The 26556-nt window shown below is 44.5% G+C and overlaps 1 protein-coding gene across 7 annotated transcripts in view; it reads left to right on the top strand.

The window, feature by feature from the left end:
• ASTN2 (astrotactin 2) overlaps positions 1 to 26556 on the top strand; it is a 1447326-nt gene that overhangs the window by 1372355 nt on the left and 48415 nt on the right. For all 7 annotated transcript variants that reach the window (XM_047699298.1, XM_047699297.1, XM_047699295.1 and 4 more), the window contains one exon: positions 23940 to 24081. In XM_047699298.1, the coding sequence (XP_047555254.1) occupies positions 23940 to 24081 (142 nt within the window). The remainder of the gene's footprint in view (positions 1 to 23939; positions 24082 to 26556) is intronic.

Below are 26556 nucleotides of genomic sequence, written 5' to 3'. Positions count from 1 at the left end.
ATTATTCTCCCCCTTCCCAGGGCCACCCTCTGTGTCTGCAGTTCTCAGTGTCCCTACCACATGTCCCCGTCATGTGTGCCACTCCATCACGCATGCTGTCCACAAGTCCTAGACAGAAGGGAAAGGTGCGTTTGTCAGAAATATGGTAGAACTCTCAAGTGAACATGAAGTTACCGATGTAAATTATAAAACCAATGTTTCAGTTCTCTTTGTCCCACCATTGTGTATAAACATGGAAAATTCTGGCAAACAGAGAGGGCAAATAAACAGCACGTGATCATCAGCGGGCAGAGGGGCCTTGTACTACACGTCAGACAGAGCCTCACAGCTGTGGTTATGCCCTGTCACTGTGTCTCAGCACTCACTGCTATGCAGCGAGGACATAAAGACAAATGAGAGATGGTTCTGTTTTGGAGAGTATGATCTAGAAGGCAAACAGACAATGACAAATGCAATATAGTGTAAGTGTTTCCATGGGGGAAAGTGGAAGAGGCAATGGGAACAAAGCCTGGGCTTCATAACCTCAGACTAGGTGATGGGATGGGGACAAGACAGAAGGTATCTCTGCTTATATTAGTAGTTATTGAAGGAAAGATTTCACCTTCCATCTGGACATTGTTTTCTGTTTTTATAAGTACAAACATTTCATTTAACAGGTGTTCTTTCATTTAACAGGTAACTATTTAGTGCTGTCCTAGGTGCTAGGGGTTCAGTGGACAAGAGAGAAATGGTCCCCATCAATGGGGGACTTGTCAAATGCAACTGAAATGAATTAGACCAAGAGACTAGAGAGACAATTCCTGTTGTTGTAGGTTATGTGAAGAGAACAATTTGGTGTAATGGGAAAGAGTATCAGAGGACCCTAACTTAATTGATGGGAAAGGGGTCATTCTCGAGTTGAAAGGAGTCTTCTGTCATGTTTCCTGACTCTTACTTGATTCATTCAAGGTTGTGTGTGTGTGCGTGTGTGTGTGTGTGTGTGTGTGGTTGGTTTTATTTCTTCATTTTTTTTTTTGTTCATCAGATATTTCTAACTTGTGCTGGGTCAAAATTGGATCTGAGCACCTAGCATACAGAGATTAGACTGGCCTCCCTGAAGTTAAAACAAACAAACAAACAAACAAACAAAAACAGAACAGCTCAGGGAGGCATACTAAAAATCACAATGACAAATTTATCCTATTTCCAAAATTTACTTCCATTTATTTTGCTGCTTACACCACCTCCACAAAGTAGGTATTAGGATTATCTCCCCATTAGCGATAAGGAAAGAGAGGCTTTTAGAGGTTTCTGTGATGTGGCAGGCATGCATATAGGAGATGCTGGAACATTGTGCACAAGCTTGAGCCTTCTGATATCTTGTCCTTTGTGTAAATAAAATTAGCACCATGGTCTCTGTAGATTAGAGAAGGAGGAATGGAGGGGGCTGTGGAGGGGGTTTTGAATCAGATGGGGCTTGGAAATGAGTAGGATTTTAATAAGACTGCTGGTAACAGGCAAGGAGATGGGGAGAACTGGTCTACCCAAGTTGGGGGAACAGCCAACACTAAAGCAGGGGGATATGGAATCGTGACCCGTTTGGGAACAAATCGGAAGGGATTGTTTGTGGAAAAAGTGGACCTGGGGGCACCTGGGTGGTTCAGTTGGTTAAGCGACTGCCTTCAGCTCAGGTCATGATCCTGGAGTCCCGGGATCGAGTCTCGCATCAGGCTCCCAGCTCCACGGGGAGTCTGCTTCTCCCTCTGACCTTCTCACTCATGCTCTCTCTCACTGTCTCTCTCTCTCTCAAATAAATAAATAAAATATTTAAAAAAAAACATAAGTGACTCTTAATCTCACAAAACAAACTGAGGGTTGATGGGGGGAGGGGGTTAGGGGGTGGGGTTATGGACATTGGGGAGGGTATGTGCTATGGTGAGTGCTATGAAGTGTGTAAACCTGGCGATTCACAGACCTGTACCCCTGGGGATAAAAATATATGTTTATAAAAAATAAAATTAAAAAAAAAAGTGGACCTGGAATGGTGGCTGGGACTCCATTTAGGACAACTCTAAAGAGTTTTGACCTTTTTCTGAAGCCCTTGAATAATTAAAGAACTTTCAGCAGGGAAACGGTATAGTAGAGCTTTGCTTAGGGCTGGCACCTGCAGGGTAAAGGATCAAGAAGGCCTCCTTGCCTTCTCACTTGGGAATTCTCAAGACTTCCTTCTGTCTCTGCTGTTGAATGCAGCCGTGGCTTGTTTTAATAACTGTCCTGTGCTTACCGCTCTGTGCTAACATTATCACTCAATCTGAGAACCAATGGTAGAGATGAGATGAATACCTTTTGGATACAAGTTTTTTTTTTTTTTAAAGATTTTATTTATTTGACAGAGATCACAAGTAGGCAGAGAGACAGTCAGGGAGAGAGAGAGAGAGAGAGAGGAGGAAGCAGGCTTCCCACTGAGCAGAGACCCCGATACGGGGCTCGATCCCAGGACCCTGGGATCATGACCTGAGCCAAAGGCAGAGGCTTTAACACACTGAGGCACCCAGGCGCCCCTGTATGCAATTTTTAACCCAATGCTTACTTTACTGATCTGTTAAAGTGGCCATAGAGGGCAGAAGCTGTCAGTGATATTTCAGTTCCCAGGCTGGATGAGGGTAGAGAATGTGACGAAATCCCACCCCCTGAACTGGGTGGTCCCTCCCATGCCACCCCTTCCACTCTCCACTGTGTGCTCTGTCAGCAGGGCCCCAAGCAGGAGCATGATCTATACCACATAGTGTCCACATGTGTTGCAGTGATAGCTCCTTTTCAGTTTTCTTTAGCTTGGAGCTTATGAATTGTAGAAGTTGAAGGCTTTAGAGATACCCGGGCAGCACAGAGACAGAAGCGGGCACGTCTCCACAGAGAGGAGTGGGGCCTTGGCCATGAAGCCCTGAGAAGTGAATGCCTGCTTTCAAGTCGAAGTTGTGTCGGTGTGTAGGGGGGCTCACATCCTAACAGACCGGAGAGTCACTAAAAACTCTTCAAAATTGTACAGGGGCTTTACAGTTTTCAAAGTGATTCTGCAAACATTATTTTTCCTTTAAGCTCAAAAGACCCCAGAGAAGTCAGAGATTTCATGCCTGCTTGACAGATAAAGAAACTGAGACTGAGAGTCCAAGGGTCATTCAACTAATAGAGCAGGAAAACTGGGACTGGAACTCATGTCATCTTGTTCTAAATATAGAGCTCTTTCCATTACACAGTGCAGTCCCACAGAAATCCGTGAAAGGCTGCAAGGAAAAGGTGTTCCTGGCACCTCAGCACGGAAGGGAACTCTGACCACATTTTCCCATGGAAACATGTTTACCCACGGTGGTTAAGATCTATGGCTTGAATAGTAAAGCCCTGTGTTCCAGGAGTTCACTTGCCTTCTAGTCAACTCAGTTACGTTTCTCATAGCACCTACTAGGTAAAACTAGAACAGAAATTTTTTTAAAAAGACTTTTTTTTTTCCCCTGCTCTGGTGGAGAATGCAGACATTTGCAGAAGCCACTCAAAAATAGGACCCTCAGCCTTTCTCCCACCAAGAATCATTTTTCTTTTACCTCCACCAAGGTGTCCTGCCCGTGTTAGAAATATTCTGGCAGTGAAACAGAGGCAGTATCCATAATGTTTAGAGTTTTTGAGTGAGACAGACTTCAGTCCAAATCTAAGCATTTAAGCTATGTGATCTTGAAAAACAAAAAACATTTTGGCCCTTCTCCCTTTGCTAAAAATCCAACTGCCAGCACTGGCCAAAAAATATATTCCAGGCATCTATAGCCCCTGAGACAATGCTTTCCTCGTAGAACTCAGCTCGATTCTCTGCCTGCTTCGTGGAGGGCTGCTTCTAGTTATGGGAGGCCTTTGAAACAGTGAAGTAATTTGTGAAGTTAGGCCCGTGAACTGGTTGGTTTAGCAAATTACAGCCTTAGTAGCTAATATTTGAAGCTGGCACCCAAGGCCTGATTTGATAAGATGTGCCGTGTCTACCCAAGCTGAACCTGATTGTCATGGATCTGAGCTTCCTCCTTGCCCCCTGCCTCATACATGCTCAATTTGAGAATCTCCCTGAATAATCATCATTATCAAAATCATAAGGACCTTCTATTATTTTGGGCCTACTATGGGCCAAAAACTGTCAGGATCTTTCTATATAATATTGTCAGTCTTCAGAGTTCTGCAAGGAAGGTGTTAGGACATCGAACTTTAAAGCCAATGAACTTGATACTTGGAGAAGTTTAGTCACCCATCCGAGATCACCGTGCTCTTTTCCACACCGTGCCTTCCCAATAGGCTGAATCTGCTTTGCTAGTGTTTCTGAAGCAAGAGGCTATAGCCTTCTTTCGGAAGGTGAGATATCTCTAGAATTCCTGAAGTTTCTGTTTCTTATCCTTAGTTAAATCCTGTACCAACTTACTGAAGATATCATACTTTGCTAGAGAGAATGCAGAACTTAATGGTGGAGAAACCTAGGTTTGACTTTTAGCTCAGGAATTTACTTGACAAGGACAAGTCATTCAACCTCAGTTTCCACATCTGTACAATGGGAGTTATCTTCTTCACTCCCCTTCTGGTCTTCCCCCTTTTCTTCTCCTTCTTCCTTCTCTTCCTATTTATGTTCATAAGGATAGATCCCTTCTCACAGTGTCGTTATGGAGATTAGATGAGATCATGGATGAGAAAGGAATTTATAAAGTCTAGGTGGTGACAATAACAGCATTGGTAACAGCTGTAGTACCTTTTTGATTTCATAGATATGTTAGCTGGGAGGTGAAGATAGGAATCTCATTCCATGTTATCACTCTGTCACTGACCATATGTCCTAGGCTTTCTGGGTCTGAAGTATTAGGCATCTGGAACCTTAGATCTCAAACTTCATTTCCACATGACACCCATGAAAGATGTAGTCAATGCAAGACACGCTTCCCTAGATGTTTCCAGGTATAAGAGGACTAGCTATAGTTTCACTTCTTTTTTCTCCTATCCAAGAAATCACATTTATGTCCAGACAAATATGAGAGATGTTAGTATTAAATTACCTAAATCTCTTGTTCTCAAAAAGTGGTGCTCAGACCAGCAGCAACAGCAATATCTAGGAACTTGAAAGAAATTTCAATTTTCAAGCCCCATCACAGACTTACCAAATTAGTAGCTCTGGGGGGTGGGGTCCCACAATTGTGTTTTAACAACTTCCCAACAGGTGATTCTGATGCATGATAAAGTTTGAGAAAAATTGGTTTAGATTATCTAAAAAGCCAAGCATTCTCAAATATTTTAATGTTATAGTTTATGACTAATAACTTCTGACTATCTGACTCAGTGGGTCACAACACCCACTGGTGAGATCCGCACTGGGTCACAAAGCAGGCTGCACAGAAGAGCCACCTGGAGGAGTCAGGGGGCCTTTGGCTGCCAGGAACAGTAATTTCAACTGAAGTCCATTTAAACAATAAGGAATGCATTATCTTGTGATACCAGAAGTCCAGAGGTAGGGTGGATCCAGATGTGGCACAACAGAGATCCAGCTATGGTTCTCTGCAGAGCCCTTGTTTGTGACTCCTCCCTCAGACTCCTAGCAAAATGGCCACCTGGCACTGATCACAAGATGGCTGCAAGGCTTCTAAGCATTATATTCAGATATATTCAAAAGAGAAAATGGACTCTCCTCCCATGTTTCCATCTTTTTTTTTTTTTTAAAGATTTTATTCATTTATTTGACAGAGAGAGATCACAAGCAGGCAGAGAGGCAGGCAGAGAGAGAGAGGAGGAAGCAGGCTCCCCGCCGAGCAGAGAGCCCGATGCGGGGCTCGATCCCAGGACCCTGAGATCATGACCTGAGCCGAAGGCAGCGGCCTAACCCACTGAGCCACCCAGGCGCCCCCCATGTTTCCATCTTAAGAGTGAAAGGGAAACCTTTCCAAGCAGCCCTCCAACACACTTTCCCTACGTCTGGCCCACGTGGCCCCCACCAAAGCAACCATTTCCAAATATCCATTGGCTCATGATGTAGGCTTTGCCATTTTCTGAGGGGTTGACCTCTAGTCAGAGTCAGGATTCTATCCCTAGATAAAAGGGAGAAATCAAGATTCATATTAATACCCAAATGGGAACTATTTAAAATTCAGCTTACCGGGGATGTGTTTAAAAAATCAGAGGTAGAGGAGGGCTGTGGGATGGAAATGGTGCTCTAGAGGCTGAGTCCCAAATCTCACTGCCCCCGGGGTCTTCTGAAACCATCTTATGCAGGTCTTCTGAACTGTCACCCTGCCTTTTGTTGATCTTCCTAGCACTTTCTTCCATGGAAATACTCCCTTCTGTGTCTTCCTATCATGCCTGTAGCTTGTACATGGAGATGCTAAGGAAAGGTCACTTGACAGGGGGTTAGCAGAGCTGGGTCCAGGTCCTAAACCCCCCGTCTCACATTTATTGCTGTGGCAGATCAACTCCCCTTTCTGATCTTCAGCTTTCCTCATCTATAAGGTAAAAGTAACATCCTTTGCTTGGAAGTGTCGCTGTAAGGATCACAAGAAAAAAAGAAAAGATAAGTGTTCTGTAAACTACAAAGTGACCTGCACAAGGGCAAGGGTGTCAATGATGCCTTCGTGAATCAGGGCAGGGCCCTGGGCGGGGTGTTTAGCACACATGTACCCACACACCCCTACTTCACAGGCAGCTGACGGTCCTGTTGATGGATGCATTGAAAGGAAATTGAGGTTCTAGAAGGTAAATGGAATGTGTTGAAACTCCACCACGTGGTAGGACTAGGTGAGGCGGTAAAGGCTGTGACCATGACAGTACCGCCACCTGTTAGTGAGTCTGCTATGTCTGCCTCACAGAACTTTCCCGATGTCGTGGATCCTCACAGCAGCTCTCAGGGGACTCTGCTCCCATCCCAATTGTGTAGGCAAGCAAACCGAGGCTCACAAATGCCCAGGTTTATATGCTGGTAGGGTCCCTGTGAATTCAAGTGGAATGTGGACAGTGGGGGCATTGGGGATGGGCATGAGCCTAACCTGGGTCCTGAAAATTGACTTTGTAGGAAAGGAAGAACGTATCAGGCAAGTCAATGAGTGTGAACCAAAGTGCTGCTGTGGAAAGATGAAAGGAGTGACTCTGGTTGGTGAATGCATTCATTCAAAAATACCTTGAGTTTGCACCAGGCACCAGCACTGTGCTAGGTGGGGGGAATATTGTGGTCTAGAGGGAGATATGTGTCCCCAGAGTGACAATACCCCAGCTCTGCATTTGAGGAGAACAAATTGTTAAGATCCTGGACAGCTCTTGGTTCTGATCCCAACACTGTTTTCTCTATTGATGTGATTTGGGACACAATCATTGACCTTGCACTGCTCTTTCTCCAACTACGATAATGCCAACATCGTGTGTTTCTGTAAGGATGAGGGAGATCACATCTATGGAGCCTGGAGCACAACAAGGGCCTTGAGCTTGCCCATGTTTTCCCAACACCAGCTCTGCAATCCAATCCCCAGAGTTCCTGTAGGCCCAAGATTTCTTTTAATAGGTGAGTGAGCTGATGTTTGGAGGGGGCAGGTGAGTCACAGAGGAAGTCAGATCCCAACCAAGGCCCAACCCAGGCCTTTCCTCTCCAGAGAACCCAAGAGCTGGTGAGGCCCTCCCTCCCCTGCAGGACTTGGCTGCCCCCAGGAGGCAAATGGAAAGAAACCTTGGGGCAATGAAGTAAAGTCATCACCTCACCGCAGAGCGGAAATTGCTCTGAAAGGGAAATTGGACTTCTTCCTTCTGTCTCCCTGGAGCCTGAAAGATGACTACAGGATCCCTTCCTAACATCTTCTTCCATTCTCCCAATTTGACAACAAGCCCCTCCTCCTTTTGGCTGCTGTGGCTTCTCTGGACCATGGGTGATTCCTGCTTCCCACTGAGGACCAGTGCTCTGGTTGTCTGCAGCATGGCCCTGGCACGGCCTGTGTCTGGGTGGAGAACACATGGGGAAATCACTCCTAACATCTCCATCTCCTCTGGCTTCCCACTTCAGCAGTGGAATCTCAAATAACAGCCACTCCCCAACACACACTTGGAGATGGAGGGGAGTGATAATAGGACATTTGGTTTGGTGGGATAGAGAGAAATTTGGATTACAGTCTGAGAACTCAGTGTGCCCGTCCCACCTCTGTCACTTAGCAGCTGAAATTTGGAGACATTTCTCTACCTCCCTGGGCCTCAGTTTACTTATGTGCAAAATGGGAATCAGAATCCCAGCCTAGTTAGCTTCTTGGTGTTTTGTGAGGAATTATGAGTTAAGTCATTTAATACACACTTACCAGCCCCTATGATGCACCAAAAACTGTTTTAGAAGCTGAGACACAGCATCGAAAAAACCCCAAAATGCTTCTTATCATTGAGCTTGTGTTTCCGTGGCAGGGGATCGAGGTTGGGGGATGCCGGTGTTGTTAAGGTGATGATGTGACTTCGAGTCACTGAGGCATGGCCAGCAGACGGGCTCTAGCTGCAGTACTAGTGAGGCCCTGGATCACTTCGGTCTTACAGACCATGCTAAGGCGTTGATGGGTATGAGTACCATATGCACTGTAAAGTTCTAGTCCAGTGTGAGTGACCCTGGCCATAACCACTCCTCCTCATTTCCAGTCTGTAAAACAAAGCTCTGAATGCATCATGGGCAAGCATCGGGCCAGAAGCTTTACATCACATTAAATCCTTAAAACACTTCATTAAAGCAGGAGTGCTTACTCCCATTTATACGAGAGGATGCTGAAGACAGAAAGCCCATTTCCACTGGTATCCGAAGACTCTGCTTTGCTTGTTATGGCAGACTCCTGGCTTTAATTTTAATTTTGTTTTGCCTTGCCCTTTTTTTTTTTTTTTTTTAAATTTCTGGTGACTAGCCACATCTGTTTGTATCCAAACTGGGAAGCTAGTAAGGGAGAGGTGGAAACAAGAAGGCAAGCTGGGGCAGAGCCACCATCCTGGCCTCAGAGCATAGATGACCATGAGTCCATGGTCCACATGACCCTATTCAGCAGCCTTGGTGAGAGGAAAGGGATGATTTGACGGTGGGACACTGTCAAACACACAGAGCGAGAAGTCAGAGGGACACTTTCAATCTAGGCTGGTGCTTCATGTGATGTGGCTTTTGGCAGATCCGTCCCCCTTGCTGGATGTTGATGTCCTATATGCAAAGTAGGGTGTGGTGGGCTACAAGAATCCATGCTAACAGAGCAGGTAGAGCCTTTCAGTTCTTGTCAGAGAATGTGGAGGAATCTGACCTCTACCCATTTTTCCTCACAAAACTCAATCTCAGCCACAAAGGTTGTTGCATGAATTTGGCCAAGTTGCTGTACCTCTGTTGGTCTTGAAGTCTTCATCTCTAAATGTGGGGAGATCACTCTTAGAGTTCTCATGAAGCTGAAATGAGGTGAAGTCAATGAAATACTAGGCATATTAACTAACAGTTCGTGAATGCTCAAATGAGGAGGAAGAGAAGAGAGGGCAAGGCAGCAAGAGAGATGTGTCCCACTCAAGGGTTACTGTAATTTTCAGACATAATTAAGTACTTAATAAACACTAGTTATTATTTTTCTCCTGTTATACTTTAAGTGAAATGAGTTATCTTCTTGGACCTCAGCAGTCTAGGTTCCTCCCTCATCTGACCTTCCTTAACCTCTCTCTTGTCCTCCTCTCTGCCCTGACCTTGGTTGAGCTCCCTCCCAGGAATCCCATGTACAGTTGAATAGGCTTTACACTGCATCTGAAAACTCATCATCCCAGTTGTAGACATCATAGTCATGTGTTAATCATCAGTCAGGTTTCTTGTTCTAATAACTTGGGATGTTAGGACAATTTTCAGATATATAGAAAGAAAGTGTTTAAGGAAGGAAGGGATGTCTTTTTTTTTCTTTCTTTTTTTCCTGATTTATACAGAGGTACTATCTAGGGAAACAGAGAGTCACTGAGATTGTCTTCCAGTCTGTAAATGAAGCAGATGATGTCTTATGCTCTCCCTAGCTTCACATTCTTGAAAATCCAGAAGCAGGCATTGCCTGACATGTGTTCGTGTAATAATCAGTCTGTGAGGCTGCAGAGGAGAGCTATACCATGGGCTGTGTGTGGCCCCTTGGAAATGTGTGGGTCGCTGGAGCCTCTGTCTTAACTCTGGTTACCTGCAAACTGGGGACGACATCCCACCCTGCCTACCTCCCAGGGTTATTAGGACGATCAAATAAGAGAGATGGTTCTGTAAAACCCAAACGAGATGTCAAATTTGAGAGATTACTTACACACACACACAGACACACACACACACACGTGAGTATTTAAATGTGTGTATATGTCAATATATGTATGTATCTACATGCATATATACACATATTTATTTACATGTGTGTGCTATATATGTGAATACTACACATGTATACTATACTATGATATGTGTGTGTATGTGTGTGTGTGTGTATACCCTATTTAAACACACTTACTTACCATATATATATGTGCTGTAAACTTGCAGGGCTAGTTATGAATTAGAAGCTTATAAACCATGTTTACTCATTCAGTGTAACCTAAGGCATGTATTAAACAGTAGGAAAAACTGACCAGCCAAATTTTCCAAGCTTAAAAACCCTTTTATAGCCTTCATTGTGGATTGAAGAGAGAACTTGTTTCCCTTCTTTATTTAAAGGAAAAATTTAATATAAATTAGGAAGCAAGGAGGTCATTCTAAGAGAGTGAAAAAAAAAAGTCCTGTATGTGTGTGGGAGGGATAGATGAGGGGATTTGGATGAAAATAGCTGTTACCTACTCACTCTCCTTTCTGTACCTCCCAGGTCATTTCCCCTGGGAGAGGTGAGGCCACTAAAGTTGCCCTCGTCAAACGCTCGAGGGCCACCATCTCTTGTGGAGGCCCCTCTGGCCTCTGGGCATCTCCAGAAAGTTGCCTCTTCCTGTGGGATTTCAGTGGGACCCCAAGCCCCTCTTCTAGCCAGGTTATGGAGCGATAGGACATTTGACTGTCTTGGTTTCTGGTCCAAAGCTGAAAGGGAAGGGAGCAGCATTCACCCTCTGGGCCTAAGGTCTGTCTCTTCTGTAAAGGGGACCAGATAAGGCCATGGGGGATGGAGTGAGAAGGAGCATTAGCCAGCCCTTGGGAGAGCCAAGATGGTGCCTCAGCAGTGGTCAGGATTTGTCCTCTGTTCCTCGTCATGAAGGGGTGGTTCTCAGTGTCCAGCTCTCTCGCTCTCTATGTCCCTCTCTACCTCTTTCTCGTGTGTTTCTTTTTTCTGTCTTATTAGCCCATTCTCTTTTGGGATAGAACTATCCCTCCCTCCCTTCTCATTTCTCTTAGTCTTGGTCTCCTTCTGTCTCTTTTTATCTTTGTTTTGATTTCTATCTCTTTGTCTCTCATTCAGTCTCTCCATCTGTGTATCTCTCTCTCTCTCTCTCTCTCTCCCTCCCCCTTTCTATTGCTATCTATTTCTCCTTCAGCCTCTCTGTCTTTGAGTATTTCCTGGCTATGGTTCTTTTTCTGACTCTCTGTTCCTTCCTATTTTCTTCTCTCTCTCTCTCTCTCCCTTCTCTCTCTCTGTCTCTCTCTCTCTCTCTGTCTCTCTCTTCCATTTGGAAATCTACCTCTCTCTGCCACCTCCCAGGTCCCACCTCTTCTCAGTGATTCACCTCAGCCTGGTAGAATGGTGTTGCTTGCACGACTAGAAAAACTGACTCATCTTTGCTGGCCTTCTCTCCACCTTCCTGGAGTCTCCTTGCCATAGGGCTGGGCACAGGGGTGGGATGAGGCGAGAGATGTGCATCTGTGCATGTACGTGTGTGTGTGTGTGTGTGTGTGTGTGTGTGAGAGAGAGAGAGAGTATATGTGTATTGGGGAAGTTGGCTGGGGGTATGGAATGGCCTTGGAAACATTCATTCCTGGTGCCTTATTGGGGTCCCCAGAGGCTACCTTTGGAGAGTTTTGGTCAGATTTGGGTTTGTAGCTTGGTCCCACCCCAGGAGAGAGAAAGACAGACAAACAGACTCCCTTATCTATGGAAGATACCCCGGCTATCTGCTAGGCTATCTGCTAACCGCAGTCTTTGACGTTTATATTTAGAAAAGGGAGGGAGCTTTGGGCAGTCAGCAAATTTTAATCAGCGGGGCACATAGTTCATGCAGTTCTGGTTTGGGGCAGAGTGAGAGGGTAATTCACTTTCCCTGGATTGTCGATTTTCTCCTCTCCACTGGCCTCGAATGAAGTGTTTTATGAATTGGCGTTTTCCATAATAAGAGGAATAATAGCAATAAAGCCGCTACTTACTGAGTGTGCACCGTGTGCCAGGCACTGTGCTAAGTGATTTGCATACATTGTCTAAAATAACTCAGAGTGATTCTGCTGAAGTAGGCATTTTCGTATGCATTTTTCAGTTGAAGAAAACGAGGATTAGAGAAATTAAGTTACTTTGCTTAGAGGAGTCATTTAGCAAGCCCAGGATTTAAAACCCAGGAGCACAGTGTGGCCTTTTCTGCTACCCTTTCCTCGCCAACAGGGATTTGATACTGATGTCTTAGTAAATGTAATTTCTAAGCCGGGATATGTGTAGAGGGCTCGGTAAGGGCGACTGCCTGACGAGGTAGTTCAGGACACAGCTGTACGCCTGTATTAGTCCCAGCTGGGCTCACCGTCTGGTTGAGGAGACAAGAGCACATGGCCCAGCTACTAAAACATGGGATCACGGGTCAGGAAATGGGGGATCCAGCTCCAGTCCCTCTCTGGTAGACACGTTGCTTTCCTGAGCTTCAGTTTTCCTTTCTGTAAAATGGGAATTTTCACTTCTATCCCATCTTGCCTACCTCACTGAGCACTTGTGAAGCCTAACTACAAAGGCAAAGGAGGTTGGGGCACACGTTGTAAAGCGTTAAGGGCGTTCCAGAGGAGAGGGTTGTAAGAAGAGAGTGGTAATCTTCATCAGAAAGAGAGAGGAGTCAAAGCATTCATGACAGCCAGTGTGGATGCTAAGGTGATGCAGCAGAAGGCTTGGCTGGGCAGAAACACCAGGGTGGGGCAGCGATCTAGAAGGAATACTACTAATGAGGGACATTTCCTCAGGTGTGGGGCTCTGCCACCTAGACAAAGCCCAGGGAGGCTCAGACTGAGAAAGCAAAGTGATAGGCAAATATGGAGGAAAATAAAAAGGGTCTCAACGTTGGGATTAGTTACAAGATCAAGTCAGTTAAAGGCTGGGCAAGTGCTTGATGCACTATTATGGCCATTTCCTCTGGAAGAGATGTGAACAGATTCTACAGTCTTATAGGAAGATGGGGTGTGGCTCATGCCCCTTGACCCTGGATTCAGTGTTCTTTCACACAAGATCCACTGGCCTCTTGGGATTGCCCTTCCCAACACCATTCACTAGTTGGTACGCGGGGAAACCCTAGTCCAGCCCTTCCGTCATGAGCCTTCTTCCAGCTGGGAAGGAAGCCAAGCTAGTTCACCTACTTCATCATTCTACACACCCAGGCACAGGACTCAGAGGATGAATAAGCCAGGCCAGGTCCCCTTCCACAAGTCCTCTTGGTCATTAGGGGAGGGAGACACTAAACAGGTGATTATAGGACAGTGAGTTAAGGACTATGTTGGTGGGAAGCGAAGGCATTGTGGGAACACATCGTATGGTACCTGACTCCTGCTGGATGGAAGGGTGGCCAAGGAAAGGTTTTAGAAAGATAGGCGGGAAAACACAAGTTGTCTCCACAAGTTTGCAAAGTCGTGGCTGAGTCATTAGTTGATTACCTCTCTGGCCTTACCCCTCCCTGATTCATTCGGTGGATCTTTAATGAATGGCTACAGTGTCCTCCCCTCCCCACTCTTTGCTAGACACTGCGAAACCACTAACAAGATGGAACAAGATGGATAAAGCTTCTGAACTCACGGAGCTAACATTTTAGTAATGAAATGAAAATAAGGAGGTAAATCAATAAACATGGTAACTATAGGTGCTTTGCAGAGTCCTATGATGAGGAGTAACTGAGAGTAGGTGGCAAAGGTCTGCTTTAGATAGGGTGATGCGAGGGCCCTGAGGAGGTGTAGACTTTGGCTGAACTGAAGGAAGAGAAGCTGGCTTTCTAGAGCTAAGAATTCTGGAAGCTCCAGTCCCAGGATGCTAGCCCTAAATGCCTCTGTGTTATACAGCATCCTCAGACCACCATGCCTTTCTCCTTCCTGTGACACTGGAATTCCTCTGTGCCCTGGATGGGTGTGTTTCCAGAGTGATAAAGGTTCTTCATCACCCCATTTTGTATGTCCTCAGGGCTGAACACGGACATACCCCAGTTCCTCCCAAAGGATGGCCTCCTGTCCCTCCTCCTAACTGTGGAAGCATCCACGTGATGTTTTCATCCTCTTGCCTGGCACTCTGTGGATTTACCTCAGCAACAATCCCTAAACCAAACTTTGCAGATCATAAAGCACTTTTATATTCTTTATACGGACTTAATTTAATGCACCCCTCATGACCCTCTTGCAGAGTAGATACTGACTTCCTCCTCTAAGAGACAAGGAGACCGAGGTCCACAGAGACCGAATAATCAGGAAGTGCGTGTTCTGGTGACAAAGCCCCACAGGCTCAAGAACGGGGTCAGCCTGGGTTCAAGCTTCACTGTGTGGTAGCTTTGGGGTTGGGCAACTTGCCTCAATTCTCCAAGCTTCTCTTCTGGACGATGTGAGGATAGTAACCCCGGCTCCACCAGCCGGCGTGCTGTTTCCTCACACCTTCAGCGGGGCCCAACAGGCCCAACCCTGGCGCACAAGGTTCCTGCCTCTTTACCCAGGGAGGGAGACACTGAAGGAAGCACTCGGCCCAGACAAAGTTAGAAGTGTTAGAGGAACTGAGCCTCTGATGAGAAGCACATTTTGTACATTCGGTTCTTTCAACTTCACCATAGTGTACCATTGAGGAATGCAAGTTAAACAAGGAAAGGCAGACAAGAAAACCCTCCGGAGATGTGTGTGGTGAGGGCATTCAATACACAGCAGGGCTCTCGGAGAGTGACGGTTGAGGGGGCTTTGGCTGTCTTTCCACCTTGCTCCTCCTGCACAGCCTGGCCGGTCCCGAGCCCAGCTCTCCTCACACATGTTAGCAATACCCATGCCAGCCAAATGCAGTAGCATCGTCTGTCCTTGGGATAGTGGGGATGACGAGGGCCTGCACAGCCCTGAGTAATCCAACCGGAGGAAAGTGCAGACTCTATTAACCAAGGGCCTACTAATCCTGAGGTTAATATTATTAAATTCTGTATTAATAATAAGTTACAGGGCTCTTTGGTGGGTCGCTCATAAAAGCAACCATGCAGTTCTGCCTTGCTCCGTCATGAGCTCCACAGGGAAAGGGTGGCTTCGTGCTGCGTCTACAGTGGGCAGTCCTTTCCTTGAAACCCAGCGGGTGTTTAATAACTGTTTGTGGACTGTTTCAGCAGTGGCATTACCAGGGCTGTCTTGCTTTCTTGCTCTTTCTCTGATTTTCTCCAAGGCAGATATCGGGTCTCTGTAGCAGATACGTCTGAACCAGGCCATAACCTCTTGGTCCAGGGCTACCAAAGCTCACCTGGTACTGCCAGTGACCTTAAAAGCAAGCTTCCCCTTTCTGCCCCAGGGCATTGTACAAGACTAAGAGCTACCTACGCCCATGTGCATGCACAGCTGGGGAAAAAAAAAAAGCATTGGGAAATTTTTACTTGTGGGGAGGCTCTCAACCAGTCCTCGGGGATCAGAGAATATGTTCTCTAGCTCCTAGCTCTCAGCCAAACAATTCTAGGAGACCTCTCTTTCACTTCTTAGAAGATCCCTGTAGAAAAGAGTTCCCACTTCCCATCACTCATGGCGGCAAACTTCATGACGCACTTCTGTATTGATGTTTCCTTTTCCTTCTTTGATTCCTTTCTGTCCCCCATGCCTGCTTCTTGGAATCAGCTCCCAAATAAACCATCTGTACCCAAGCCCTTCTCTTAGCCTCTGCTTTCCAGGAAACAAAAACTAAGACATTCTTCTTCATGTTGTGTGAGTCCTCACCTCAGGTTACAGTACCCAGTAAACACACTCACTCCCTAGACAAATATTTATGGAGAATCTGCTGTGCATAGTCACTGTGGTGAGTGAATGAAGTCCTTTCCTTGTGGAGCTCATAGTGGGCGATACAGACAATACAGTAATTCATCAGTATGTGAGCAAGATTGATAAGTTTTATGAAGAGAAAGTAGAAAAGGGGGCTAGAGAATGATTAGATGAAACTGAGTAGCTGGAGAAGGCCTTTCTGAAGACAGGACAGAGAATATGTTCTGGGCAAGGAAAAATAGTGATAATGCAAAAATATGGGGAAGAGCTCTTCAGGCATGTAAGCCACGGGTGCAAAGGCCCTGTGGTTGAGCATGTGTGGCATGTTAGAAGAGGAGGAAGAATGCCAGCATCACTGGAATGAGTGAGTGAGGAAAACAGGGTAGGCAATGAGGTAAAAGACTGGGCTAAAGAAAGCAGGAATTGGGAATTCTCAGGGGTTTTTGTTGAATAATAGAATCTTTGTATCCCTTTCCCTAGGGAAATGGGAAGGCTCAGGTTTTGGAGTCTGAAAGCCATGGATTTGAAGTTCAGACTTGTTATTTAGATGGAATGTGACCTTAGGCAATCTGCTTGAGACTTGTGAGCATTTTTTTTTATCATTTATAAAATAACAATCATAAAATCTACTACATAGGAATTGTATCTGATAGGACTCGTAGTTGGAAGTAACAGAAAACAAATGGAAAGTACTTTGGCAGAACAGGGAAAATACTGACTCACGCATTTGAAATATCCAAGGGTATATGTAGCTTCAGACCCAACTGGTCCAAGTCTTCAATGATGTCATCATCAGTCAGCCTGATTGATCAGGCCTGAGTCTCTTGTTATCACTCATTGGCCTCTGACACGGCATAGCAGGTTGCAGACCACATTTGTATCTCTGGAAGAGGGTGTAGGCCTCACCTTCAGCAAAATCATGTAGATTAAAATCAGGGGAGAGTTGTTTCCCTGGTGGAAAACTGCGGTGCTCTCAGTAGAAGGAGGCATGGTTTCAGAGCAGGGCCAACCAACACATGTCTACTGGAGGACTAGTGTGTGGATGAGCCAGAAGTCCTTTTGCACAACTTTTGGCACATAAGACCTCTCACTAGGTGTTTGCTAGAACATCATTGCCTTTTGGGGAGGGTTTGTTTTGTTTTGTTTTTGGCAGTCCCTTGTCTTTTATACCATGCACTCCTCAAAGAGGTCACACGAGAGGCAGCCTGGCTCTTCCAAAAGAGTGTTCTCACATATGGTGCTGGTGTAGGGGAGATGGGGTGAACCCAGGCTTCGACCGCTGAAGTTCAGTTTCATAGCATGCCACATATATCTGCATGGCCAGCCTTCTGTTGGGTCCTGACAACACAGACATTACCAGAACACAAATCCTGCTGACACAGCATCTCCCAGTCTGTGGGCACAGGTGCAGTACGAGAAGCATGGGATCCCAGTAGGTAAGTCACTTAGTCTTCTCTCAACCTGTTTCCTCATTTGTAAAAGCACAGCTAACCTAAGTCTTTAAATTGTACCAAATATGAATCAAGACAGGGTTGTTTTTGAGTGTTTAATCAAGACAATATAAGTACAAGTGTGATGCCATATGATAAGAACGAAATAAACATTTCCTTTTTTTTTTTTTAAGATTTTATTTAATTATTTGTCACAGAGAAAGGGAGTGCTCAGAAGCAGGCAGAGGCAGAGAGAGAAGCAGGGTCCCTGCCAAGCAAGGAGCTGGATGCGGGATTCAATCCCAGGACCCTAGGATCATGACCTGAGCCGAGGGCAGTGGCTGAACCCACTGAGCCATTCAGGCATCCCATAAATAAACATTTCCTTTCCTGCTCTCCTTTCCTCTTTGCCCGCCTTCCATCTGTCCTCTCTCCCTTCCTTTTTTTTTTTTTTTTAAGATTTTATTTATTTGACAGAGAAAGAGATCACAAGTAGGCAGAGAGGCAGACAGAGAGAGAGGGAAGCAGGTTCCCTGCTGAGCAGAAAGCCCAATGCAGGGCTCAATCCCAGGACCCTGGAATCATGACCTGAGCCAAAGGCAGAGGCTTAACCCACTGAACCACCCAGGCGCCCCCTCTCTCCCTTCTTTTTAAAAAGTACTTCCTTTTACAGGGGGGAAAAAAAAAGGAAATTTCTAGGGACTTAGGTATTACATAATGTATCTAAAAGCTGCTGAGTTTCAGCACTAAAAATTTCGCCATCAGACAAACGGATGAGACCTGGTAGAAATGTGGTGGTGGGGTTGGGGGGGGACTCACACTGGTACACCATCCATGTAGCAGGCATCCTGCATGACTTGTTGATCCCTTACCTGATTCTCTGATGATGAAGCAACAGTCTCGGAGAGTTTAATCATCCATCCCTAGATAGCAGACTTCCCAGGTGGTGGAGGCTGGCTTCAAAACCAGGTCTTATCCGCTCCCCCAAACCCACTCTCTTTCCTCCACCTCATGGTGCCCTTACGTCAAAGGTGAGAATCAGACACTGGTTCTTCAGGTTTAAAATAACGTGTTTTGGCAGAAACAGATCGGCTGCAGCTGAGGCCCTCAAAAAATGCATCTCGCCCATGACAAGGTCTCTGAATGAGTCTGCATTTGCCCACGTAAAGGAAAGGTGGGCGACACAGAGCCCTGCTTCTCCTTGGCACCACAGCAAAGAACATTTACAGGTTAGAGAGAGGCTAGGCCCAGAGTGGCCTCCACATCCCCTTGGCGTTTCCTCAAAAGAGCATGGAGGCCCGAGCCGGGGACCTTTCTCCCCACCTGGGCTGAATAACTCCCTGCTCCCGCCCCTTGTAGTTTGGAATTCTTTGCTGCTTTTTTCCCAGCCTGTTTTCAATTTGCTCTTGTGGCCGGCTTTGACTGTGACCTCAACTCAATCAGAAGCGAGAGGGTGAGGGGAGAAAGCTTAAAGAGAGAGAGAGAGAGAAAGAGAGAGAGAGAGAACGAGGAGGCAGGGGATTTGAGGGAGTGCTAAAAGGAGAGGGGATTGAGGCAGAGGGTGGGGCCTTTAGAAAATGACTCTGTTTTGTTGGGTCGGTTCTGAAGCTTCAGCAGAATCGTGATTGAGCTTTTCTGTGGATTGTAATGAGAGCAAGGCTTGCGTCTGAGTGGATGAAGAAATGTGTGGGGGTCTGGCCCGAGCCCACTCGGGTTACAGCCCCAGAAGAGCCGTAATGGGGAACAGGCACATTCCTGTACAGCGACTCCCAACTCCCTATCTGTTTTCAAGGAAAGAAAAACAGAAAAAGAATGTTAGATTCTTGGACAGGCATGGGCGAGGCGGTGCAGCCACAGCCCGAGTCTAGGCGGATTCTGCCACACGGCCATGATATGCCGGAGAGGAGGGGACAGAGCTATTGTAGGCAGCGTCCTAGTGGAAGGTGCATGGAACTCGGAAGCAAAAGAGATAGGTTTGATTCTGGACTCTGCCCCAAGAGGCTGAGGAACCTCGAGGGGGTTACAGCATTCCTGAACCTCTGTATTCCTATTAGGGAATGTGGCAGGGTTTTCGGATTCAAATATTTTTAGCAATAAAACTTAAGAGCCAACATTTTTAAAACAGTTTTTTTCCCAACTTAAATAAAACATGGACCATCCATATATAAAACAAATCTAACTAGTTGGTGTTGCTCTGGTGTGACGTTAGCGTGGGTGAAGGAGACAGACTTCAGCCCCTACCTACCACCTCTGTTGTTCCTTCTCAACCCTGGAGTCCTGCACATTCTACTTGGCAGACCACTGCTAGAATATATTTCATAGTGGAAACCCACTGAACTACCTATGTCTCTCCTGGGCTTTTCATCTTTCTCAGAGAGTCCAAGTTTAAGAAGATGGCCGGGTGGAACTATGCGTCTCTCATAGCACCTGGCACATAGTAAATAAATAGAGCTCATATTCGTGTCGACTGTAGCTGGCCAGAAATTCAAGACCAACGTCTGTAGTTTCCAGCGATTTTCTCTCATAGGCTGTCTGATAGGGAACATCACATAGGCTATGAGTCAAGAGATGAGGTTCTTGTTCTAAGTCAACCTCCTGCTTTGTATGTGACCATGGACATGCCGCTTTCCTTCTCTAGGCTTCAGGAGTCACCTGGAAAAGGACAGGATTTTACCCAAACCCAAAAACAAAAACTAAGGGTCCTTATCTCTCTTCTCTGTTATGATGAAATAATAACAAAAACAGTAATGATAGCTAACATCTTTTTGAGCCCTTCGTGTATGCCGGACATGGTGCTAATGGATTTGTAAGCAGTATATGCAATTTTTATATGATATTCACAACGCTGTAAGTTAGGTACTATTATTACATCCGTTTTACATGTGGGAAAGTAGATGTAGAGTCAAGGAATCTGTCCAAGGCAAGCTGTAAATGGGAGTGAACCAAGATGTGATCCTAGGGAGCGTAAATTCGGAGCTCAACCTCTTCACCGCTGTACTGTGGTACTGTTCGTTGAATTGTTCCACCGCCAGACTTGAGGTATGGTGTATTGTGGGACCCTGACGCATATGTCGAATTGTAACTGATTTGCATGTGTGTGTAGAGAAGCCTCCAGGCCTTTCTCAGGACCCCCCACACTCAGTGAGCAAGGACAGTGAAGCATCCCCTCAACACTTGTCTCCACTTCGGTTACATTCAAACCTTCTGGAACAGAGTGCCAAGAAAAACACTCTTACATTTTACTTTATGGGTCTGTTCTTGTATTTCAGAACCCTTCCTGTTGTCAGATTACAAACTGTAGAAGGTCCAGGACCATTTCTTTTATGGTTTCATTCCCTAAGCCGGTAGAACTAAGAGTGGTATGAATTCAGTTGCGGACTAAACAAAATTGAGAAAGCTCACTTTCTAACACCATTGTTTTTGAACTTTCTCTAGGAGGCAGCATAGTATAAAAGAAAAGGTATGGCTTTGGAGTTAGGAGGATCTGGGTTCAAATCTCAGCTGGGTCCCTCCCTAAATTTGCGTGCTTAATCAACAGAGCTTTACAACAGAGATATTAACATTTAACTCATTAAGATTAAGTATTGGATAAATGAAAAAAAGAAAAAGAAAATGTAGTACGGAATGTCCGTTTTCTTCCTTTTAACTCTTTTCATTTGAAGATCATTATCTGTATTTAGTCCCAAATAGAACTGGTCACTACATGTCCTTAGAATGTCCCCGGTATGATTAGTTGTATATGCCATGCTATCCATTTTCTTCACTTGAACTAATCCTATAAACCTTAGGACGGTGTGCCTATCTTACTGACCTCTCAGACATATTATGAGGCTTTTATCCAGAGTCCAAATTATTCTGAAATGGATTGAAATATCTGGAAAGCTATGCCCGTTTGTAAATGAATGTCAACCATATTTTGGCTTGAAGATAGTTAATCCAGGCCACAGGAATACTGAATTCCCTCATGAGGGGCCAACTCTTTCAATGGCTATCTAGAAACAAATTGAAAAGCAGACAGACATGGGTCCACGCTCAAAGAAAACAAATGCAGGCTGCCAGACTTGAAATCCTAAGAAAACAAGAGAAACAAAACCCTTATTCCCTCCTGTGAGTAATTCCATGTTTTCCCCCCTTTCTTCATTTTCACCCTATACATTGTTCTGCTGTAGTACCTATTGGCAGAGCGACTTTGTTGATTTATGATGTTACTATGAAAGAAGCTGACATAAGGGGCCTCTGAAAGAAATGGGGAGACCAAAATCTTTGATGAATAAGTTTTTCATTTACCTTTTCACTTTCTAGCAGAACTGCTGTTTCTAGACAAAGAATTTCTTCTTAGACTCATCCTTTCTTCCTAGACTCCAAACTCAGTAAGAGTTATTGACCCTGTACTACAGAAAGCAAAACTGAGACTTGGAGTGGTTAAGACATTTGCAGTAAATGGTGGAAATAGAAATCAGTCCCAAGTCTGTCCAACAATAGCAGGGGAACCTGCGTGTCGACCTGACATCAGCCTCATTCAGACCCTTCCTCTGGCACTATGGGTCAAGTCTATGAACTGTAGTTGTCATTGTAAACAGTGGAGAACAACACTGCACACCAGCTCTGCTATACTGGACCGTAGGGAGAAATGCTTTGTAGAACTGTTGTTTACCTGAAATCCCAGGCCCATGCAGATGGTTCAGTCAGACAAGTGTTAAATCTCATTTACTTGTGAGTGCAGAATGAAACTTTTCTTTGAAAGACCAAAGGAGGTGATCTGTATATTCTGCCCTCCCAGTTCCCTGCCTCCTTGGGTCACAGTCTTCTTGGACGCTTGGCCAATATTACTGTTCCATGCTAGTTCCATTATATTGGATTGCCCTTAATGTCAAATAGAGAGAATTTAGTCGAGTGGGCATCATCTTCTTGTTACTAAGAATAAGTGAGTAGAGAGTATGCAGCATTCCATATCAGACAGGAAGGAGGAGGAATGAACTGTAGGGAGGCCTCTTGTTATTCCTTACTGTGTGGTATAAAATAACTGTCATGCTTGTTTTGCTCCTAAATCATCCAATTTTAGAACTGGAAGGGAACTTAGAAGCCATTTAGTCTGGCTCATTTATTTTATCTATTTTTAAGTAATTTTTTATTGATTTTTTTTCTTTGTTACAAAAGTAATACATGTTCATTGTAGGTAATTTAAAAAAAACAGAAATAATGGGTTTTTTTTTCTCTCTCATTTTTGCTTATCTCACTTTACAAAGCCACTATTATGTATTTGCTATAATTTCTTCCTTCTCTTTTGAAATGGATATAAACGTAAAATTTCCACCAAACATTAGATTTTCTGTAATAGCATAGCCTGTTTTTTCGCTTAATATCTTTTCATATAATTTCATATTCTTCCACAAAATTGTTTTTAATAGCTACAAAATATTCCATTGCATCAGTGAACCATAATTGATATTGCTATTTCTATATCATTACCATTTAGTTGTTTCTAAATTCTTGTTGGTTTAAATAGTACCATAATGTTTGTCCGCATAACTCAATCTTTGTGTACATCTGTGTTTTTATTTAATTTTTTTTCAAGTTCTAATAGTGTTTCTACCCCTTTGATTCTGCAGAGGAAAAACTAAGGCACAGAGATGGAAATTCAATTGCCCCAAGATACCAAGCAAATTCTTAACAGACTTAAGACTAGATCCCAAGATTTTAAAATGTTCAGTTATTCTTTTTAGTCAGGCCCATTTCTAGTAAACTTCAGCTGCTTCCTAAAATCCAGTGGCTAGATCGACTTTTAGAAATCATGGAGCTGAAGGCACTTGCTTTTCCACTGTCCCTTCCTGTCCCATGGTCTTCATCACTCATCAGTCATGGAGCTCTTTCCTCCTTAGTTGGACCTGGTTTCTGTCTATCTCAACGTAACACTTCATGAATTTAATACCACTGCATTAAGAGTGACCATGTGATAGAAAACCCACCTTACATCCTTGGTCCAACTCCTTTGTTACACCAGAAAGGAGAATGCAATCCCAGGAAGGAAGGGCCTTGCTCAAATAATTAAGAGGAAGTTAACAGCAGGAACGAGACCAGAAAGTTTCTCTGGACAGTAAGTACTATTCCCCTGTTGTCTTTTCATGCATTTTTAGTACATAATAATTTACCTTATTTGAGCCTTGCTACAATTTCAAAAAGGTAGGTATTGGTATGACCACTCTCCAGTTGAGAAAATTCCAGCATAGATTTAAACAGAGTAGTTAGGGCTAGATACTAATCTGTGTCATGTTCATATGCTATGCTTGTTTTGTCCACTAATCCTCCTGATAATGATATCCAGACATTTCATGGGTTTGGACAGCAACAAGAATGTCTGCTTACCAAGGCTGGAGCTGGAGAGCTCATCTTTTTTTGTCTCCCTCTAGGAGAGTTCCTGAGTTTTGCCGATGACCTGCTCTCTGGCCTGGGTACATCTTGTGTAGCGGCTGGTCGAAGCCATGGAGAGGTCCCTGAAGTCAGTATCTACTCTGTCATCTTCAAGTGTCTGGAGCCCGACGGTCTCTACAAGTAAGATTGCTGGGTGTGCGGGGAGTGTGAGGGAGGCAAAGTGTGAGTAATCTGTCCAGGCCAACCAGATATTTGATAGGCCAGCCTATATGTGCTCCTTGACATCTGAGGTTTAGAAGAGTCCACTGGAGATGTGTGGCCACAATAAGCCACAGAATCATACAGGGTTAGTGCTGAAGGGTCCGGGAGACTAGGGCCCACAAAATCATCTCTTCTCAGTGATGAAGAATCTGTAACCCAGAGAGGGAACATGGCAAGTTAGCAAGGAGGGATGGAACAGGCATGCCTGCCTGGTGTTCTTTTCTCAATTCTATGATATCTCCTTTGAAAAAGATTACATTAGTGATCCGAAATATATATATGTGTGTGTGTGTGTGTGTGTGTGTGTGTGTGTGTGTGTATGTTTGTTAGCTTGTTTTACTAGATTCAGCTGCTTCCCTTAGCAATGATGCCATTATCAGTGCTTCACAGAGTACACTTGAGTCACTGCATTCAAACTTCTAGAGATGCAAAAGGAAGTCATTCCAAGGCTCAGCTCTTAATCTCAGAGGGAAAGGGGGCTCATCTTTCTTTTGTTCTGCTCTCAGTGAGTATGGTTGCATTGGGTTGCACCCATTATAAACTATTACATAGGGTTCTAGAGACAAGCTGTCTTCTTGTATCCTAATTATGAAACTATAGGCTACTTCCCTTAGCAACCAATTTCACCAGTTATTGAAATCATTTGTTTTTCTTTTATTTACTCAGTGATCCTCTTACTTACCCATTTACCTAATCATTAATCCCTCCCTCCTCCCATCCTTTTCTCTCCCCTTTGCTCTCTTCCTCCAACCATCCATCCATCTGTTCATTCCCCTACTCCATAATTCATTCACTTACTTATTCATCACTTCTTCATTCATTCATTACATTTTTACTTCTTTGTGACTCACTTATTCAGCATACATTTTCTGAGGACTTCCTGTGACTTGGTACTAAGCTAAGAAATGGTATGAATGTGACGAAAACAAAGGTTCTATTCTCCAATGACTTATAACTTAGTATGAAAGACCACAGACTGTGGGATCAGATTGGGCTTTGACATTTTTAGCTATGTCACCTTAAATTAGTTGCTTTACCTCTATAAGCCTCAGTAAAAAAGTAATAATCAAACCTAGACTGTAGAGTTGCATGAGAATTAATGTGAATCTCCTTCACCTCCAAACCATATCCTGTCCCTACTTCCTCTGGAAGATAAAACTTTTTTCTAAAGACCATGGCACTCTTTTGAATACCCAGCATATTTGGGCTCATTGGTAATACCCAACAGATTATGCACCAAACTCAGGAATATCACTGTAAGCTAGAAATTGACCGTATCATAGATGGGTGGGCCCGAGTTTTATTTTGTCAGAATGGCAAAATCATTTGGGGACACGGAGAGCTCCAGGAATGGAATCTCCAAAATACCATAGGCTATCAGATCTCTCTTGTGGGACATTTCGGCAAACTTCCTAGAGAAAGTAGCATTTGCCTTAGGCCTTAAGTGGTGACTCGGGATCCAGATCTTGAGATCATGACTCCATAGCTTCTTAATCCGTGAGTGCTACACTAACCTCTTGGGCTCTAGGATCACTCCATCTATAAAATACAAGTATGTGACTGAATTAAGAGCTATAAGGTCTTTTCCAACTCTAAAAACTATGATTATGTGAAGAAAGTAGCATTTCTGGAAGATTTCATGATGGCAGACTTCTGATTCCTCTGTCCCCCATTATGAGCATACACTTGAGGGAGGGTTCCGGTCTCCATCCTGCACTTACCAGCTGTGTGACACAGTGAGCTTCTCAACCTTCTGGGTTTCCATTTCCTCCTGTGTGAAAATGGGGATAATGATAGTGTCTGACTCACTGGGACCTCAAGAGGATTTGATGAGATAGTGTACAAAAGCTCTCTACTTGGTGATGAACTCCCAGTGAGAGTGTAAGCTATTACCACTGTCGTTCTTGTTGTCCTTGTTGGGCTAAAAATTAACTTTAACTCCCTTCTCCTCCTTTTGCCAACTTACTGGGATAGCATTTAGCAGAGAGGGACAGAGCCCTGGCAGGTGGTTCCTATCCACTGAGACACAAGTTGTAAGCTTGTCTTTCGGTGACATTGTAGAGCCTTGACATTAGCCAGTCTGAAATCCTACAGGCCCATTATGTAGAGAGCAATGAAATGTTTTATGGAACCCCAAAAACAGTTAACACTGAGAGCTGACAAATCAGTTGACATTTAAATGACATTTAAAATGTCATTTTCCCTCACCTCTTTTCCTTCTGCTTGGCCCCCCTACCCCCTTCCCACCTCTTGAAGTAGGACCATCCTTTCTTCTTCTGTCCTGGAAATGTGCTTGTCATGAGCTTGTCATCACTAACTCTGAAGACTTCTTTATTTTATTTTTGAAATTGATTTTATTAATGGCTGTGGAATCTGGGCAGTTCTGACAAGGAG

The sequence above is a fragment of the Lutra lutra genome, chromosome 13, assembly GCF_902655055.1.
Source record: "Lutra lutra chromosome 13, mLutLut1.2, whole genome shotgun sequence".
Classification (NCBI taxonomy): Eukaryota; Metazoa; Chordata; class Mammalia; order Carnivora; family Mustelidae; genus Lutra; species Lutra lutra.
This window is presented reverse-complemented; position numbering and strand designations above follow the sequence as displayed.